At 36.0% G+C, this 17,630-nt stretch overlaps 2 protein-coding genes across 5 annotated transcripts; one reads left to right on the top strand and one right to left on the bottom strand.

The window, feature by feature from the left end:
- Window positions 1–2,987: 2,987 nt before the first annotated feature.
- Window positions 2,988–8,879, top strand: LOC105137093 (patatin-like protein 6). 2 transcript variants are annotated; one of them, XR_844485.1, is made up of 4 exons: window positions 2,988–4,470; window positions 6,020–6,336; window positions 8,170–8,480; window positions 8,581–8,879. XR_844485.1 is itself a non-coding variant. In XM_011042689.1 (3 exons), exons 1-2 carry the CDS (start codon window positions 3,346–3,348, stop codon window positions 6,287–6,289), a joined length of 1,395 nt encoding a protein of 464 aa, XP_011040991.1. In that variant the 5' UTR covers window positions 2,988–3,345; the 3' UTR covers window positions 6,290–6,336; window positions 8,170–8,879. The 2 variants fall into 2 exon arrangements, 1 of the variants encoding a protein (XP_011040991.1); XM_011042689.1 differs by having other exon boundaries at window positions 8,170–8,879.
- A 3,763-nt stretch (window positions 8,880–12,642) lies between these two features.
- Window positions 12,643–17,494, bottom strand: LOC105137092 (chorismate synthase, chloroplastic-like). Of its 3 annotated transcripts, none has more exons than XM_011042686.1 (14): window positions 17,052–17,494; window positions 16,789–16,939; window positions 16,621–16,697; window positions 16,473–16,531; window positions 15,977–16,060; window positions 15,786–15,878; window positions 14,886–14,966; window positions 14,417–14,548; window positions 14,134–14,236; window positions 13,870–13,964; window positions 13,705–13,770; window positions 13,350–13,434; window positions 12,908–13,105; window positions 12,643–12,868 (listed from the first exon to the last, which is right to left on the bottom strand). In XM_011042686.1, exons 1-13 carry the CDS (start codon window positions 17,188–17,190, stop codon window positions 12,957–12,959), a joined length of 1,314 nt encoding a protein of 437 aa, XP_011040988.1. In that variant the 5' UTR covers window positions 17,191–17,494; the 3' UTR covers window positions 12,643–12,868; window positions 12,908–12,956. The 3 variants fall into 3 exon arrangements, with proteins under 3 accessions (XP_011040988.1, XP_011040989.1, XP_011040987.1); XM_011042687.1 differs by having other exon boundaries at window positions 12,643–12,857; window positions 12,925–13,105; XM_011042685.1 differs by having other exon boundaries at window positions 12,643–13,105.
- Window positions 17,495–17,630: the final 136 nt, after the last annotated feature.

Raw genomic sequence — 17,630 nt, 5'->3', positions numbered from 1 at the left:
AAACAAGGGAACAGGGAAATGTAATTTTTTATTATTTATTTATTTTAGCCTTGAAAACCCAAACAGACAGAGTAATTAATGTGCTTTTGAGGATTTGATTCGAATATTTGACAATTTCATCCATATGAATAGGACCCACGTCGTGACCATTGACTAGTCTTTCTCGACCGGAAGACTAGATAATTCTAAACAATTTGCTTCTTCTCCCCACCCCCCCTTCATTCTCTGTTTGTGACCTCCTTGAATTCTCCATACAGGTAGGTAAGAGATATTATTTTTTAAAATATTATTTATTTAAAAATATATTTAAATAATATTTTTTTATTTTTAAAAATATATTTTTATATAGAACTTCAAAATAATTCAAAAATAATTTAAAACTAAAAAAATAAAAACAATCCAAAAACATTGTAAGACAACAACTCCAAATAAAAGGTTGATTTTTAAACTTGTGTTTGATATTACAGTATTCAGTGTTTTTTATTTAAAGATATATATAAAATACTAAAAAATAATTAATTTAATATTTTTTCAAGTAAAATAAGCTTTTAAAATGTAAACTATCAAATAAACAATTAACTATTATTATGTTATTCTTTATTTGTTAACAAGATAAGGATATCTTTGAGCATTAATTATAACTAAATTTATTTTTGAACAATTTCAAGAGTGCAGCTCTCCATATCAGGCACTATTACGAGTTATGTTGATGTTATTAATCATTAGATTTACTAATCTAGGCAACTCTTCTTGGAATAATTATCTAAAGCCTGACACACTGCGTTGAATTTATTTGTTCCATAGTTCAAGATAAATTTGGTATTTTAATGACTAAAAAGCGAGTACATTTACTCAGCCATGATTTCATAGCCTGGACTTGTCAAATTTGCCGTTTTAACTTTGGTAACCAAATTACAGCTACCACTCGCCCTTCCTTCCTGCCGTGGCAATAACCTAATGTCGACACCCATTTGCCGTCAGCACGTTCATATAGTATAGTGGAAGCCATTTTTGCCCTTGTAAGTCTAGCAATGGCAATTACCAATATATATATATATATAGAAAAAAAGGTTAGCACGTGTTTTTGTAAATGGAAGACTAGTCAGATCCTGGTGCGCTTAAACAGTCAAAATACATATCAGCATTTAATATTTTTAGAGCCTCTTAGGAACTGTAGTTCCTATTTTTTTTAAATAATTTTTCATATTAAAATATATATCAATGATATTTTTTTATTTTTTAAAAATTATTTTTAACATCAGCATATCAAAATGATTTGAAAACACTAAAAACATATTAATTTAAAATTAATAAAAAAATAAAAAAATATTAATTTTTTTCAAAAACACTTTTGAAACGCATAAATAAACAGACCCTTAGTGCCTATATGAGTTCAGTAATGTTAAAAATACTTTTGAAACGTAGAAACAAACCGACCCTTAATACCTATGTGAGTTCGGTAATGTATATGAGTTCAGTAATGTTTTTTTTTAAAATATTTTTTTATAAAAAATATTAATTTAATATATTTTTAAATAAAAATAATTAAAAATAAATTTGCAGCATTGTAAGATTTTTTGTATTAACATTAATTTTTATGATTTATATATTTAAATAAGCTCAGAAAATTATTTTAATTTTAGATAATTTTTAAAAACATATACTTTACATCAACTTAATATAATTAGAAACAAATTATTCAATTCTAACGAATATTTGATTCTAAAATCTGAATTTTTTTTAAAAAAAAACCTAGCCAAGAATTTGTCTTGCAGAGTGTTAGTGCGGCTCCATTCTTTAGCCGACGGGGGTGGCTCTGCCCTACGCGTAAGGACAAGTGGGGCGGGAGGAGAAATCGGGAACAAAAAAACAACTCATCAGTTTTTGTTGGTGATCAGCTTGACCGTTGATCACGGGCTCCCAGCGCCAACGAAATCTAGACCCTTTAATCAAGAACAAGAAATGACCCCACATTCAAGTACACTTTGTAGAACCAATCTCTCCTTTTCTCTTTGTTTTAGCGTTGCCATTTCCCTTGCCCCAAAATCAACTCCAATTCTTCACCCTTGATCGGAGAAAAATAATTAACGTAATTAAAATTGTGTTTATTAATATGTTTAAGAGTGCTTTTCCATTATTAAGACATCAAGGATGATAATTTTTTAATTTAAATATACCTTAAAAATAGTCAAATCATAATCTAAAGAATGGTGTCATACTTGGATTCTCTGATGCAATTATTTAAAGTTAAAATAATTTGAAATAATAGTTGAAGCAATTAAGAGGAGGCGTATTATTTTTTCTTTAACTGGGTCATTTTGTTCTTGATAAAAAGAGGCTAGTATCAATCGGTATCACAGGATAAAGAAAGAACGGAGGCAAGCCGGTTAACGAGATTAAAATGGTAGAGGTCGTTACCTATTTTATTTAGGTGAGGTGCCCACATACTATAGAGATTAGGAGAGAGGAGAGAGGGAAGGAGTGACCGTGTTGAAAAATGTTCTAGTGGTTTTAAAAGCCATAAACAGACATGCTCTGTAACTGCTGTGTTCTTGCCTCTTCTCCTCTTCCTATAAACCAATACCTCTCCTTGGTTTCTTTTGTGTTTTGTTTTGAGTGTTAGCTTGCTAATCGTTTGTTCTTTTGCTGGTTGGCTGGTTAATCTTTTTATGCTTCCATCCTAGGTACTACTATTTCTACCACTCCAGCTTTACTCTGGTAAAAGATACCACGTCCTCTACACACAGAGAGAGGGAAAGGGGAAGGATAGTGAGTGCCAGAGAGAGCAGGGGATTCGGCAAAAGGGTTTTTTTTTTTTTTCTCTTGGGAGAGAGCGTTTCTTGTTTCTTGTTTCTGTTCTTTTGATTTGTTTTTTACTTCTTCTCCTGTGAAGTACGATTGGTTGCGAGGCTGAACTGAAGTGAAAGTCTGGTTTTGGGTGCTGCTTCGAAGGGACTGGTTCGGTTGTGCCGTCTTTTCATATTTTGGTTTTGGGTGCTGCTTCGAAGGGACTGGTTCGGTTGTGCCTTCTTTTCATATTTTTGGAAGTTTCTTGTAAAGCTTCTTGTCTTCAAATCAACACTAGTCTTTGCATTGTTCAGCAACAAAATCAAATTTTGGAAACAAATTTATGTAGGCGTTAATACCAAGGTAAAAAAACTCTTTGTATAGCCAAATTAAGATAAAAAAAAACTGCAGCGAAGTGTGTGGGGGTTGGCAGCAAAGAAAGAATTTATTATCATTTAGCTATAAAATTCTTCCTCCTCACGAGAAACAAGCAAGAAAAACATTCGCTCCATAAGAACAACCTTCACAGTTTTCTTTTTTATCTCTTGCTTTTCTCTCATGGAGTACAATCAATCTTCAGAAATGCAAGAACCCAGTATAGACACTGACAAACTCAGCTACGAAATCTTTTCAATTCTTGAAAGCAAGTTTCTCTTCGGATATGATGATCAGAAACTCTGGATTCCTAAACAGGTCTCTCCTGAAACAATTGAAGCAAAACCCGAGTCACAGAATCCCTTGGTTCTTACAGAAAACAACAGCAACGGGCTGTCTGCGATCAAGAATCAAAGAGGCAAAATCTGCATATTGTCTATTGATGGTGGTAGCAGTCTAAAAGGGATTATTTCAGGGAAAGCATTGGCTTATCTTGAAAACGCGTTGAAAGTGAAATCAGGCAATCGTGACGCCAGGATTGCTGATTATTTTGATGTTGCAGCCGGAACTGGAATTGGTGGAATCTTCACGGCTATGCTTTTCGGCACCAAAGATCATAGCCATCCGATTATGAAAGCCGAAGAGACTTGGAAGTTCTTAGCTGACCAGGGCAAGAGATTTTACACTCACGGAAATGGTGGGTTTTTCAAGCGGTTTTTCAGAGGTGGCGCAACCGGTTCAACAGCTGCTACAGCCGGTTTAGAGAAGGCCATGAAGGAGACTTTTAGTGATAAGGGCCGGAATTTGACTTTGAAAGATACTTTAAAGCCGGTTTTGATTCCTTGCTATGATCTTTCCAGCACGGCGCCGTTTTTGTTTTCAAGAGCGGATGCATTGGAAACGGATAGTTTTGATTTCCGGCTTTGGGAGGTTTGTCGGGCTACATCTGCTGAACCGGGTTTGTTTGACCCGGTTTTAATGGGGTCCATTGATGGTCAGACCAGGTGTTTGGCAGTTGATGGTGGTTTAGCCATGAGTAACCCGGCCGCAGCAGCTATTACTCACGTGCTGCATAACAAGCAGGAATTTCCTTTTGTTAGAGGAGTTGAGGATTTGTTGGTGTTGTCCTTAGGGACTGGTCAGATTCTTGAGGTTAGTTATGAATATGAGCAGGTTAAGAATTGGAGGGCCAAGCAGTGGGCTCGACCGATGGCTCGAATCTCAGGTGATGGTTCGGCTGATTCAGTGGACCAGGCAGTGGCCATGGCATTTGGTCAGTGTAGGAGCAGTAACTACGTAAGAATTCAGGTATGGTAATGACATCGCTATCTTTAATCTTATTTTGCTTGATTTCAATGTACAAGACAGTCCTAGCCAGGCTGGAAATGGTTAACCTGAGTGTGTCTTTTTCACTCGTATATAATTTTTGTGCGTATTTAGCTGGGTTTTGGGTTTTTGCAATTGAATGTGCTGTTTGCACTTTGCATGTGTAATGGCCTAATGGGGTCGGCGGCACACTGTGTCCTGTGGCTTATGGTTAGCCAACATGTAAGGGGGTGTGCCCGGGAAACCATAAATTCAAGTGCCCCCATGGAATTATGGGAGCATATGGGTACCTGTGCTGGTGACTTGCACATGATGGGTGGGTTTGGCCTCTGGTTTTTCTTGTTTTCTATGACCAAGCCAAATGTTGGGTTTTGGTTTGACTCGAGACCTTGGATTCGTTGGTGTTGTGTTCTTGGAATCTGGTTAAACCATTCCTTGATGAAGAGTTTGTGGGGTTTTTCTTCTTGCAATAAGTAGGATGGAAAATGGCTGGAGAGCCGGAGACTGGATTTTCTATAAAATGAGTGGTCATAAAAATGTCATCCACCATGATTTTACGTTTTTATATTTTTCTTAGAGCCGTAGTCAGCTACGAGGATCACTTATGGTAATGCTTTGGCTTTGTCTGCTGTCAGATACAAGGACATGTATAGATCTTTGATGCCCTTGCACTGCCTTTGTGTTTGTCACCTACATAGATAGCAACGAGGGATCTTTACTTCTGAATGCATGCGTGATCTCTGTGTTCCTTTCGTTTTTGTATACGAGAATGTCTTTTTAATTAAGGTTCAACATTAATTGAAGTAGCCCGTTGGGCTGATAGTTACGAATTTGAAAAGGGCAAGATTATAAGGCAATGTTTCCATAAAAAGTGGATATAGAGGATGTGGAGTAGAAATTAGGCTGTGTCTTGTGTAGTTTTTTATGGTAAAAAGCGTTCTCGGATCAGATCGAATCGGTGATCTCTTGTTGAATTGAATATTCTCGATATTATGCGTTAAAGATGGCTCGTACCACTTGAATGCATAATTTACCGGCTTTGCTTGTGAGTTACCTTCCTAAACCTGAAGGCATCTTCTTAGGTAGTGGATAACCTAAAGTTTAAACTGTACTGAAATTTATATAAAAGAAAAAAAAGCTTAGACAAGGAATCTTAGACTGTTATAGCCTCGTGACCACTGAGTTCTGCATTCCCTTCTGTGGTGAGATTGCTAATATTTCTGTCTGTGTGTGTGTGAGGGACATTCCCTTCTGTGGTGAGATTGCTAATATCTGTGTGTGAGGGGGAGAGAGATATGAGCAGTGAATGCCCTTATTCGTAAAGTTTTAATTAATTATTTGAGGGGCCATCGTTAATGGGGCCATTCTTTTTGGGGGGCTTTTGGCTTGATTCGCTAGTTTCTTATAGTAGTTGGATTAATTTCAATTCTCTGAATAGCTGCATGGATTAAGTTATCTGACACCTGTGGTTCTTTACCTTTATTATGAGAATATGTTTAATCTCCTGATCATATTAATTTTGGTGTGACAGGCAAATGGGTCCAATCTAGGAAGATGTGGACCTAATGTGGACACAGACCCTAGTCCTAACAATGTAAAGATGCTGATTGGAATAGCAGAGGAAATGTTGAAGCAGAAAAATGTAGAATCTGTGCTGTTTGGTGGCAAGAGGATCGGGGAGCAAAGCAATTTTGAGAAACTTGATTGGTTTGCTGAACAGCTTGTGTTAGAGCATCAGAGGAGGAGCTGCAGAATTGCTCCCACTGTTGCTTTCAAGCAAGCTGCGACCAAAACAACCTAGACTATTCTCAACAGTGTCAAGAACCAAAATCAAACAAAAAAGGAAAGGTTAGCTTTTTCTTTCCATTTCTTACTATATAATAGATTTATAATCATAAATCCAGCTTTATGCTATTTCTCTCAGATTTATAGCATCTTACTGGACCCTGCTTTGAATGAACATGATCAAGTGGGGACACTCACAGTACTCTGCAGGAGGGGTCTTTAGAGGGGTTCAAACTACTTTTTTTTATCTAAAGCTTTCAAAACTAGTTGTAGATTGAAAACTTCTGGGTTTGTATTTCAATGTTTTGATCATTACTTCAAATCTGCTTTTGCCTTTACAGCCTTGAAAAGTCACTGTCCATTGAAGCCAATTGCATCTACCCGAAAATGAACACTCCCTTTTACATTTGGACTAAATTAAGCTTACACATTTAGCTCATGCATTTTCTTATTCCAGCAAGCTTTTGATGTGTACAAATTGTGTTGTCTTCAACAAACGGACGTAAAAGGAGGAAGGTGATAGCTTGAATTGTCATTTAGTGAACTCGTAGGCTCAACTTGTGATTTTCATTATCTGATACGAAAAATGAAACAACCATGTAACAACCGGTTGTTCTTGTTGAACATAAAAGTTAGCAGATGTAAGAACTTACGCAAATTGGTGATGTGGGGAAGCCATTCCCAATTGTTGTCGGTCGACAGACACCGGTTCTTGTGATAGATTAGGGACACCCCAGTCATTTTATGGAACAACTTTATTGTTCCAGCTTCTGGGTCATTGATGGGTGCCTGGAGGTATTCCCGCTGTACCCTAAAAAGAATTCCCTTTTATCATATTTCAATTCACTGTTAGGACAAAGCTGAATTCTATGTCCTCGCCCCAAGACCTTTAGCCTATTAACCAAATGCCATTCTTTTTGCTTTATTTATAGAAGAACATGAATTCTACCAGTAAATGCTGGCAATGCTGTCGTGTCTTTTTATTGCCTTCAAAGTTCATTAATGCTATTGGGTCCTTGGAGTGATGTAGAGAGGGGAACTGTTGCCATTATTTTCCTTCGAAGTTTGAAACTTTTGCATTTAGGACATCAAAGGTGATGATTTTATGCGTGAGCTTTTTTCTATAACATCATGAACACACAACATTTTTAATATTGTCATTGAGATTTGAGGCAGGTGTAATCATTTGGGTTTTCCTTTGTCCTTTTCAATTGTATTCTGAAAATGTCTCTGCTTTGATTATCAATATAATATAGGACAGTAAATTCAATGATTCCAGTAGACGTCAACACTGGGCCGATGCTAAAATATCAACACCGTAGTATCTGGATTAAGTGCTTACAGTCTGCATATAGCTGTGCCTATTCATGTAAATTGCTCAGTACTGCAATACTTCGTGGACCATTATTATTCAATCGTGTAAATAAGGGGAACTCTCCTGCCGTTAAATTCTCTTCGGTAACAGCTAGCAACCCTTAAATTTAGTCCCATGTCACCACTGTATGGAATGGTTTGTGTGCAATGTGGGGGACCGATTGCTTTCAAAATTCTTGGTGAGCTTAATCATGTGGTTTCAATATTATTACATTTACCAGGTGAGTATGATAGGGGAAAAATGATTAAAGGAGATTAGGCCGTTAGATCCACGTCCAGTTGTTGGTATGATGTGCCTCAGATTTGAATTCACATTTTGATAATTTTGCCTTAATTTTTCAACCTCAGTACTGCATTGTTTTGTGATATTATACCTTTTGAGCTGTTCAAATGTTTGCGGGGGCATGTATGGTCAAAAGAATTGGCATTTGATTATGAGATTTTGAGCTTTGTGCTTCTATTTGGTATCTTTTTACGTGTAGAATTTCATTGTTAACAGTGAGTTTACGTTCTGAAATGCAGGCGGAAAATATATTTAAGGAACAAAAAGGAAAGGGAAGGAAGAGGGAAAAGGTAAATATAGCAGCTTTTACTCTTGAAAGTCACGAAGATAGCAAGAGAAGAAGAGGAGGTGGGGGGATTGAGTGAAAAAGGACAAGAAGAAGAACATAGAGAGAGGGTAGAAGATCTTAGTGGGATACTTTGCCTGCCAGGTGATGGACATGGTGGTGTCCACTCCACCTTTCTACCGTGGCAAGGAACCGAGAAAGAAGAGAAACAAAGAAGAGAAAGCAAGAATCAGTTAAGCTTTTGAAGGTCAAACCAAGTATCAGGTGTGAATCTTTTACTGTCAATTCAGATTTTTGGGTGGGAAGACTCTGTTTGTAGATTTCCTTTATTTATTTATTTTAATTTATTTATTTTCTCAATCAGACTCAACTCTCAAGAAACTTGAGCGTGGGGTGCATGGTGGGCTACCTGCACTGAACCCCTGATATATAGCCGAGTCCCTCTTCTTTTTTTTATTACTACAAGCTAAAGTTCTTTACTGAGCTTTGGTTCCTTTTCAGCTTTTTTTTCTTCTTCTTTTTTTTCAAATAGATTGTAGCGGTGAAGAATAGATTTGAGAGTGACCAGTAGTTCTCCCCAAACCAACCACATCTCCTGTACATGGAGAAATGTAAAAAAAGTTTATATTTCATGTGTGGATGACAGAATAGTAGTTTTTGCAATTGTAATTTTTTTAAAAAATTATAAATTATAATATTTTAAAATTGTAGAGTGAATTGATTAGTTAAAGGGGTAAAAGTATATAGCAATGCATCCCAATAATAGAAACAAAGGGAGCCTTAATCCTTGATTACTCGAGATGGGGCCCTCCGTTGATTTCTCTCATGTGAATTTCGGTTGGGATCATGGTTGGTTGTAGTGGGTGATGTTTGTATTCTTCCTGGTTGAGTTTAGTGAAATTAGCTCCCTTTTAAGCTTTAGCTTTTTCATGGGCCTCACTTACTATTACCAAATGATTAGTGGGTAGGTATTATTCGGATAATGATGGACGATATGGATATATACTGAATATTTTTTATAGAATATATCAAAATAATACGTGAATTTTTATTTTTTAAATTTTATCATTAACATCATTGTATCAAAAAAATATAAAAATATTTTAAAAAAGAATTGTTTCTTCTTTCTTCTTTCTTCTTTCTTTCAAGTTTGAAGATAATACGTATACTCTTTACCAATTGCCATATAAAATTTAGGCAGCAAGTTTCTATTTCATGGCGTGAATTTGCGCATGATATCATGGAACCACGGCCTCATCATTGGTAATAAACAATTATCTTAGGAGAGGGCTTGTCGAGTCGAGTCGAGTCGAGTTCATGTCTTCATGTCTCTTCTATTTTTTTAACCATCCATTTCACTAGCTTACGAGCATTAAAGAAATGCTAGCCCTAACTAACTTTTTTTGCTGTAGAAATAATAATGGTGATATGTGATGTCTAATCCAACTTTCAATTTGTCACGTACGATCATCAAATCAACGACAAGAAATTAAAGAACAACGCAGGGCTCGATTAGACAAATTGATCCGCCATACTTGGCTTTCTCAGGGATAGATCATGGGCTCGTGACCGACCAGATTCCATGCATCACACCATGATCTTACTGTTTTAGCCACTAATATATATGAGAGACGAGACGCGGAATATACATCTAGTAAAGCCCTGCTCTTTATTTCTCTCTCTCCCTCTTTTTCTTCCCCTCTCCATTTCTAGCAATCATATGCTAAGAAGTTCTCTAATCCCTATATTTGACCCGTAAATCTCTCGTGCTTGGTCCGTCTAGTTGACCCTACGTACGTGGTTGGAAAGCATTTTACCATGCAGGTTAAAGGATAAAGAGAGCCATGGCTTTAGAGCGAAAGCAACACATTTTTATAATATATACTAACGTTGATAATGCATGCTCTTAACATGAGGACATTAAAAAAGCAAATAAACGCTCGGTGCAGTGGTTAATATGCTCATTTTCCTCTTTTAAAATATGTTTCTCTTTTCATGGGCTCCTAGCTAGACGGTAGTTGATCCCATTGCCACGTAAAATGCTCGAGTTTTGGCTTGAGCATGGGTGCTATAGGTGTTAGTGTCGATGGCAGTAAATTGTTTAATGGGTATGGAAACAGATATATAGGCGGTTCAGAGGTGTTAAAAATACTGTTTTTAAGATATTTACTTGTTTTATTTAGATACAATATCGGGAAGATATAACTAAACTTTTTAAATTACCAAAAAAAACCAAAAAAAATAAAAAAAACACCTTTGTTTTGTATCTTTGTTCTTTGTGAAGTGACAAGTTTATATGGACTTAAAATATTATATTAATGGTAGAATCTGGATCATCTTTGAGTTTATTGATGAGGATGCGCGTGTTTGGCTTGTCCACAAAAAATGCTAAATATAAAGCAAAAGTTGTGTTCATAATTAATAATCACCTTTTGTTTTATCTCTCCAGAAAACGATAATGATAATCATCTTGACAGTGATAATCACTGGTGGCGCTTGCCAATACCCTATGTGCCCACTCCTTCCCCACTAAGCATAGGCAACGCAATCGCTTAATGCACCTAAACGCTATTAATTAGTACTTGTTAACTACGTCAAAAGCATGGCAGGGTGAATAATAATAACAATAAATAACATAAAAAAATAAAGGAAAATAAAGCATATGTAATTAGTTGGGAGATTAAGTTAAGTTAATTAGTTCAACGAGAATGACCTAACCCGATATCAAAGACACAGAGGGATGTTAACTGAAAATGACAACAAGAATGTCAGTGGTGTTTTCCCCATTGCTTGCCGTGGTTGCTAACCTTGGTTTTGCTTGTAGCCTTGCACTTGAGAAAGAAGGGCAACATGAATGATTCACTGCGCGTCGCCGTAAAGGATGTTTTTTAATGGAAAATATATTAAAATATTTTTTTTAATATTAATATATTACAAATATTATTTTAAATAAAAAATTTGAAAAACAAATATATGGTTTTATTTAGGAATCCAGCTGTGATTACTTTTTAAATAATTTTTTGAGTCAAAATACATGTCAATGATATATTTTTATTTTTTAAAAATTATTTTTGATATAGTAAATCAAAATAATTTGAAAATACTAAAAATATATTAATTTAAAATTAATAAAAAAAAAATTAATATGCTAGCATTACTCGGTCATGTTCTTTACCTATAATTGATTATGCTTGGAATTGATTTTTTTTTTTTTTTTGATAATATGACATAGTAATTTTGGGAAGGAAGATTCAAACTAACTAGTTAATTACAACCTCTCTCAACCTGGTACTTCTGGGAAGGAGATGTGTAATAATTGTCGATTAGGGATGTCTCTCCCTACCTGAGTGAATGTGATCAACCATAAACACATATTTTGTTGTTGAAAAGGATATATATATATATTAAAGTTTCATTTTTCTTGTGTTTTGAAAATTAACTTTCCAGGTCTAAGAGATCATTTTGTCCAAAAAGGGGGCATAAGGTCATGCAAAGACATATATAAGCGACTAAAAAAAAAAAGATAAAGCTCAAGAATTATAAATGTAATATTAACATGATGTATATTTAAAGGAATTTAATAAATCTTTCTGGTTTTAATCCTGTTATTTTAATCTAGAAAATCAAGGAAGAGAACACACCGTGGCGAGGAATTTTATTTCCATGTAATTTGCTTAAACATGGAAATTTAATGAAATAGCGGTTTCTTCAAGCTGTAAATTCCTGATGTTATTACATTTATTTTTAGATCAGCAAATGAACTAATTTTAGGGTCAATATCCTGGCGGTCACCATGTATCCTCCCAAACGATGCAACTTTCCTTCGCCAAGAGTGCAATTATGACTTCTGGGTAGGTATATCGTGCATTTTCTTGACGTGATTTATTAATGGTGCCAGCAGCACTGTTGGAAATTTGATAACAATCCTGCCAGGGTGACAAAAAGAGGAATGACGATGATGTTGAGCAGGTGGTCTAAAATTAAATGAATCACTGAGACAGATAGAGAGTATCCCACCATGGAGGCATACAAGGGCTAAACGACCATGATTTTTGTTTTTTTTTTTTTTTTTATCAAGATATCTGATTGAGATTCGTCAGCCCAAATTCAAAGGGCATTTCAAACCTCAACATTCAAAAGGCATACATGACTTTCTTTAAGGGTAAAATGCAGAAGTTTTAATTTAATTCCTGATGGATAGATAGCAGACAAAACCTACCCCAACGGGCTCAGGGTTTTAATTCCATCTCTGACAATTTTTGGTCGTGCAAGAACATTTAAATGAAAGATCACAAAACCCAATCTCTTAATCAACATCTCATTAGAAGATAATCGCTTTTAATCTTCATCCAGAGAGCAGAAAAATATGACAGGAGCTTGGCCCTCTCAGCTGATCTCTGAGAGAGCTTCAATTTATACAAGAAGAAAATAAATAGAGAGGCGAGCGTTCGCTACCTCTTTTGCTTCTACAGTTTTTATTTTTTATTTTTTATTGATGAATAATATCAGATATCTGCTCACATTATGCCATGAGAGAGGGTGAAAAGGAGCGTGAACAATTTCGGAGATTACAACAACAGAATACTTAAAAGAAAGGAAAAATAAACTGAACTTGTAGCCAATTGTCTCTGCAAGAAAACTGTCGTGGACATTATCACTTTTGTCTCTGCAAGAAAACTGTCGTGGACATGAAGTATCACTAATAGACAGCTGAAAATTATGTTACAGCGACTCCATCTTTCATACAGACGCATTGGCTGCCTCAAGTCTTGGCATTATCAAGGGTTCTTGTAGCTCTGAATTGATGGGAAACAGATAGCATTGCGAGTATTGTGCCATCAACTGGTCCATGAGCACCAAGGCCACCATAGCTTCCACCATTGGTACCGCTGTGTTACCATCCCAAACAGGCATACTCTTAGAGAGAATTATCTTTTCTTAAACAAGCATACTCTTAGAGAGAATTATCTTTTCTTTCACATTCAAACGAGCAAGCATGCATGATTAATATTGGTTCTCTTCAATTTTTCACTAAAGATGATACTGTAAGCCCACTCCAAATTGCATGAATCATCAAAATTCTAAAAGATATTTCAATCATTTGAAGAATCGACCTATCACACGAGGACATACCTCGTGGGACAACACAGGGATCATGGCGACCGCGAGCAATTAGATCTGTCTCCTTTTTATCTCTAGTAACTGTATGTTGCTTCTTCTGCGCACCAGCACACCAAATATATATAAAATCCAGAATAAAACACAAGCAAATATTTGTCAAATATGCAAGCGGAGCTTAATAAACCAACAAGAGCAGCAGATGCATAATGTGGAAAACAATCTGATAGTTCCTAGCAGATCTTAAGAAATGATCTCAAAGAGATCAAGCTCATCACAGACATGATCTTTACATCATCTTAAAAACAAATAACTAGGCATACAAATAAATGCATGCACTAATATTGATATTTAGATAGATCAAACTTACTCCTATTGTAGATGTTGGCTTGAAAGCTATTCTCATGTTTATAATTTCACCATTTGATATTCCTCCCTGCTCGTCAAAAGAGGAAAATATCAAAACTGATGTTCAACCAGGGATATCATACCAAAGTACTAAAATTAGAAAGAGGATCATGAATCAAACAAGCACCTGTATTCCACCAGAACGATTTGTTCTTGTTCGGATTCTTCCATGTTTGTCCGTGTAGAACTCGTCATTATGTTCACTCCCAGTCAAGAGAGTGCCTGCAATGATTTTCATCATTGATTAAGACTTAGAATTGTGGCTTGATATATAGCAATAAAAAAATACAGAGCAGATGATAGCATCCTAAGCATATCATTCCCAATCACCACACTTAATTGAAAAACTTGGGTGCCAAATGTACTCTAAATGTGCATAAAAGTTACCAACCTGGAAATCCACTCCCAAATTCAAAGCCCTTTGTTGCAGGTAGTGACATAGCAGCTTTAGCAAGCTCCGCTTCGAGTTTGTCAAAGACTGGTGAACCAAGCCCCTGGCATGCAAGTATAGATTTAATCCAGGCAAAGAGTGCACAATAACAAGCCATAAGAATAAGCTTTGTATGTTCAGGATCTAGAAACTTCTTTGAAAAATCCAAAATCTGATGATGAAACATCACATACAAATCAATATATGCACATTACACAGGGAGATAGAGACAATCAATACTTACACGCGGTGCATTCCTTACAATACAAGTGACAACACCACCAACAGAATCCCCTTTCACTCGGACAGCATCGATGGCAGCTATCATCTTCTCTGCATATTCAGGATCTGGACATCTGACAATATTGCTCTCCATCTGTTAAGGTGGCATGCATAGCAGTGTCAGACTAAGGGCAAATAAAGTGAATCAAAAACTAAAGAAAACCAATTAGGAAAAATCTGCAGAAAAGGGAATTTGACTTTCAGATTTATAAAATATTATTTCTTCTCAGTCAAACTTTTACAAGTCCAAATATAATTTTATGATTGTTGAAGTGTTGTAAAACTTCATGCAGGACCAAGGCACTCAGATTTGTGAGAGGTTCTTGCCACAAAACTGACATCCCAAAAATACATCGCAACTTCTTAGTTAGCTTCTCACATGGCTAAACTGAATCCTGAAATAAATGTTCTTCAGAAACACCCTCTCTTACCTGATCAAGTGTAAGAGTGTCGTGATCAACCACACCTTCTGGAAGTACAACCTTGTGGACTTGAGAGACATAAGCAAGAATCTGAAAGCAAAACAGACATTAAGGCAAAGGATAATGAAAAAACAGAAAAAAATCCAGCACTAAAAGGAGCTGTCACATTACTCCTATATTTTTTTTTCATCATAAGATGGATAAAATCATTACAAGGAAACTTGTTTAAAAATATTTAAAATCTATTTCCATCCAACATACAAAATTGGAAACAGAATTAAGCGTCTCAGATAGCAAGACTTACATGTGATAACAGAGCATATCCATAAAAGCAAACAAAAATAAAAAAATGCACAGACCAAACACTCCAAAAGATGAAGGATTTTGTCCACAAATGGTAATGGAGACAAAAAATCAAGAGTAAACAAAAATAAAAAAATGCACAGACCAAACACTCCAAAAGATGAAGGATTTTGTCCACAAATGGTAATGGAGACAAAAAATCACAAGAGTAAACAAAAATAAAAAAATGCACAGACCAAACACTCCAAAAGATGAAGGATTTTGTCCACAAATGGTAATGGAGACAAAAAATCACGAGTAAACAAAAATAAAAAAATGCACAGACCAAACACTCCAAAAGATGAAGGATTTTGTCCACAAATGGTAATGGAGACAAAAAATCACAAGAGTAAACAAAAATAAAAAAATGCACAGACCAAACACTCCAAAAGATGAAGGATTTTGTCCAAAAATGGTAGTGGAGACAAAAAATCACAAGAGTAAACAAAAATAAAAAAATGCACAGACCAAACACTCCAAAAGATGAAGGATTTTGTCCAAAAATGGTAGTGGAGACAAAAAATCACAAGAGTGAATTTCTCTACACCCAGGTCTTAACAAACACACCTCAGTTCCTGCATATAGTTTGAGAATTTTCTTAGCAACACCTCCAGCAGCAACTCTTCCAATTGTTTCTCTTGCTGAAGATCTACCCCCACCCTTCAGTTAGAATTCAAATAAACCATGTCACACTTGCATTTCATAATAATGCCAACAGTATCTTTATAATCAGAGTGCTTATTGGTTAAATAAACTACCTGAACTGATCTAACACCATACTTCATGTCATAAGTTGCATCTGCATGTGAAGGCCTGTAAGCAACTGACATTTCACTATAATCCTGAAATTCAACAAAATAAGAATGAGACTTTCTCAACTGCTTAGAAAATACAAAACAATACCATCCAAGTATATTGTTGTCCAATTACATGTGCCTTTCCCTAGTAAACAGACACCCCATTATTTATCTTGTTCCACAATTTTCAAATCAAATTCATATCCTAAAATTTTAGCAATCGAATGTACATGTAGTCACCATCATAGTGGATAACAGAACTATATTATTTTGAAAACCCTAGGAAATATTCTTTAGGCAAACACTGCAAAGTAATCTAAAATGGAAAGTAAAGACCAGGCAAAATCATTTTCCATCAAACAAATTTGCTAAAAACATACTGTAAGCCCGTTTTCAGCTAAATTGACCTCCTTATATATGCCAAGTATCACACATGCCTCTAGCATTAAATACTCACAAATCCTCTCTGATCAGTATTTGGTACAAATACATGAATCGGCGTCCCAGTAGTCAGTCCTGCAGTTAACACACCACCACCACCATATCAGCACATCAAAAACCAACACCATCAGCAACAACACATTAACCAAAAAAGAAGACAAAACCTTCAGAAACACCGGAAGATATTTTGCAGGTATCCGTCTCTTTTCTCGGAGTCGTAATTCGGCTCTGACCTGGCCTCCTGCACACACAAAAAACTAATCAATACAATACACCTTGAGGCACAAAACAGATCACAAAAGTAATTCTTTGACAAAAGAAGAAGAAATAACCTTCTATCTAGATCAAATTGCATATCAGCTTCGGATAGGGGGATGCGCGGAGGACATCCATCAATTATACAACCAACACCACCTCCGTGTGACTCACCAAATGTAGTTACTCTAAAATTAGTCCCAAATGTGCTTCCCGCCGCATTTATTTCTATATTAAATAAAAAACACAAGTCAAGCTGAGTAAACCTAAATTCAATATCTAAAATGCGAGAGATTATGCAAGCAGATAAATGAATTTTTAAAAAGAAAAGGACACTTACGGAGTTTCTTTGGAATACGTGAGCAGAAGGAGATCTGAACGGAGGAGATTGAGAGTTTACGGAGGTCCGAGGAGACTGAAGCACCGTCAATTCTTGAGGAACCGAGGAAGGACTTGGAGGTAAGAGTAGAAGAAGCCATTGATCTCTCTAATGAAAATCGCGAGAGAGAGAGAGAGAGATGAGGAGAGAGAGAGTAGGCTGGGAGAGATTGGTTTGGTTTTATTTAATAAAGCAAATTGCGTGGGGTTTGTCTGGAACCACCTACCCCCCTCTTCTCCCCGCCTGTGTGTTGGAGAATTTCCCCTTTTTTTTTTTGTTCTTTTTTTTCAATTTTTTGGGTAGGTAAGCACTGACTAGGCAGGTAGTGTGGAGAATGGGAAGGCGATGGCCCAATCTTTGCTTGGATATCATACAAACTTGGTAGGTGGTGGTGGAGTGAAACAACAATAATTTGGAAAGAACTGCCACCAACCTATAACTTGTCCATACTTGAACAAAAATACGACTGGTCAATTCATACATTATACGGTGGCTCCTCCTTTTACACCGACCACCAGTTTGGTTGTTTTACAACATTTT

This window comes from Populus euphratica, unplaced genomic scaffold, assembly GCF_000495115.2.
Source record: "Populus euphratica unplaced genomic scaffold, PopEup_1.0 scaffold63.1, whole genome shotgun sequence".
NCBI classification, from domain to species: domain Eukaryota; kingdom Viridiplantae; phylum Streptophyta; class Magnoliopsida; order Malpighiales; family Salicaceae; genus Populus; species Populus euphratica.
The sequence above is the reverse complement of the archived record's forward strand: the minus strand, read 5'-3'. Positions and strand labels throughout refer to the sequence as shown.

Coding starts and splice junctions, on each gene's coding strand:
- LOC105137093 (XM_011042689.1), top strand. CDS start 3,346: ATGGAGTACAATCAATCTTCAGAAATGCAAGAACCCAGTATAGACACT. Junction 4,471..6,019: donor GTAACTACGTAAGAATTCAG/GTATGGTAATGA, acceptor TTGGTGTGACAG/GCAAATGGGTCCAATCTAGG.
- LOC105137092 (XM_011042685.1), bottom strand. CDS start 17,190: ATGGCTTCTTCTACTCTTACCTCCAAGTCCTTCCTCGGTTCCTCAAGA. Junction 16,940..17,051: donor ACGTATTCCAAAGAAACTCC/GTAAGTGTCCTT, acceptor TATTTAATATAG/AAATAAATGCGGCGGGAAGC. Junction 14,967..15,785: donor AACTATATGCAGGAACTGAG/GTGTGTTTGTTA, acceptor TTTTGCTTTCAG/ATTCTTGCTTATGTCTCTCA.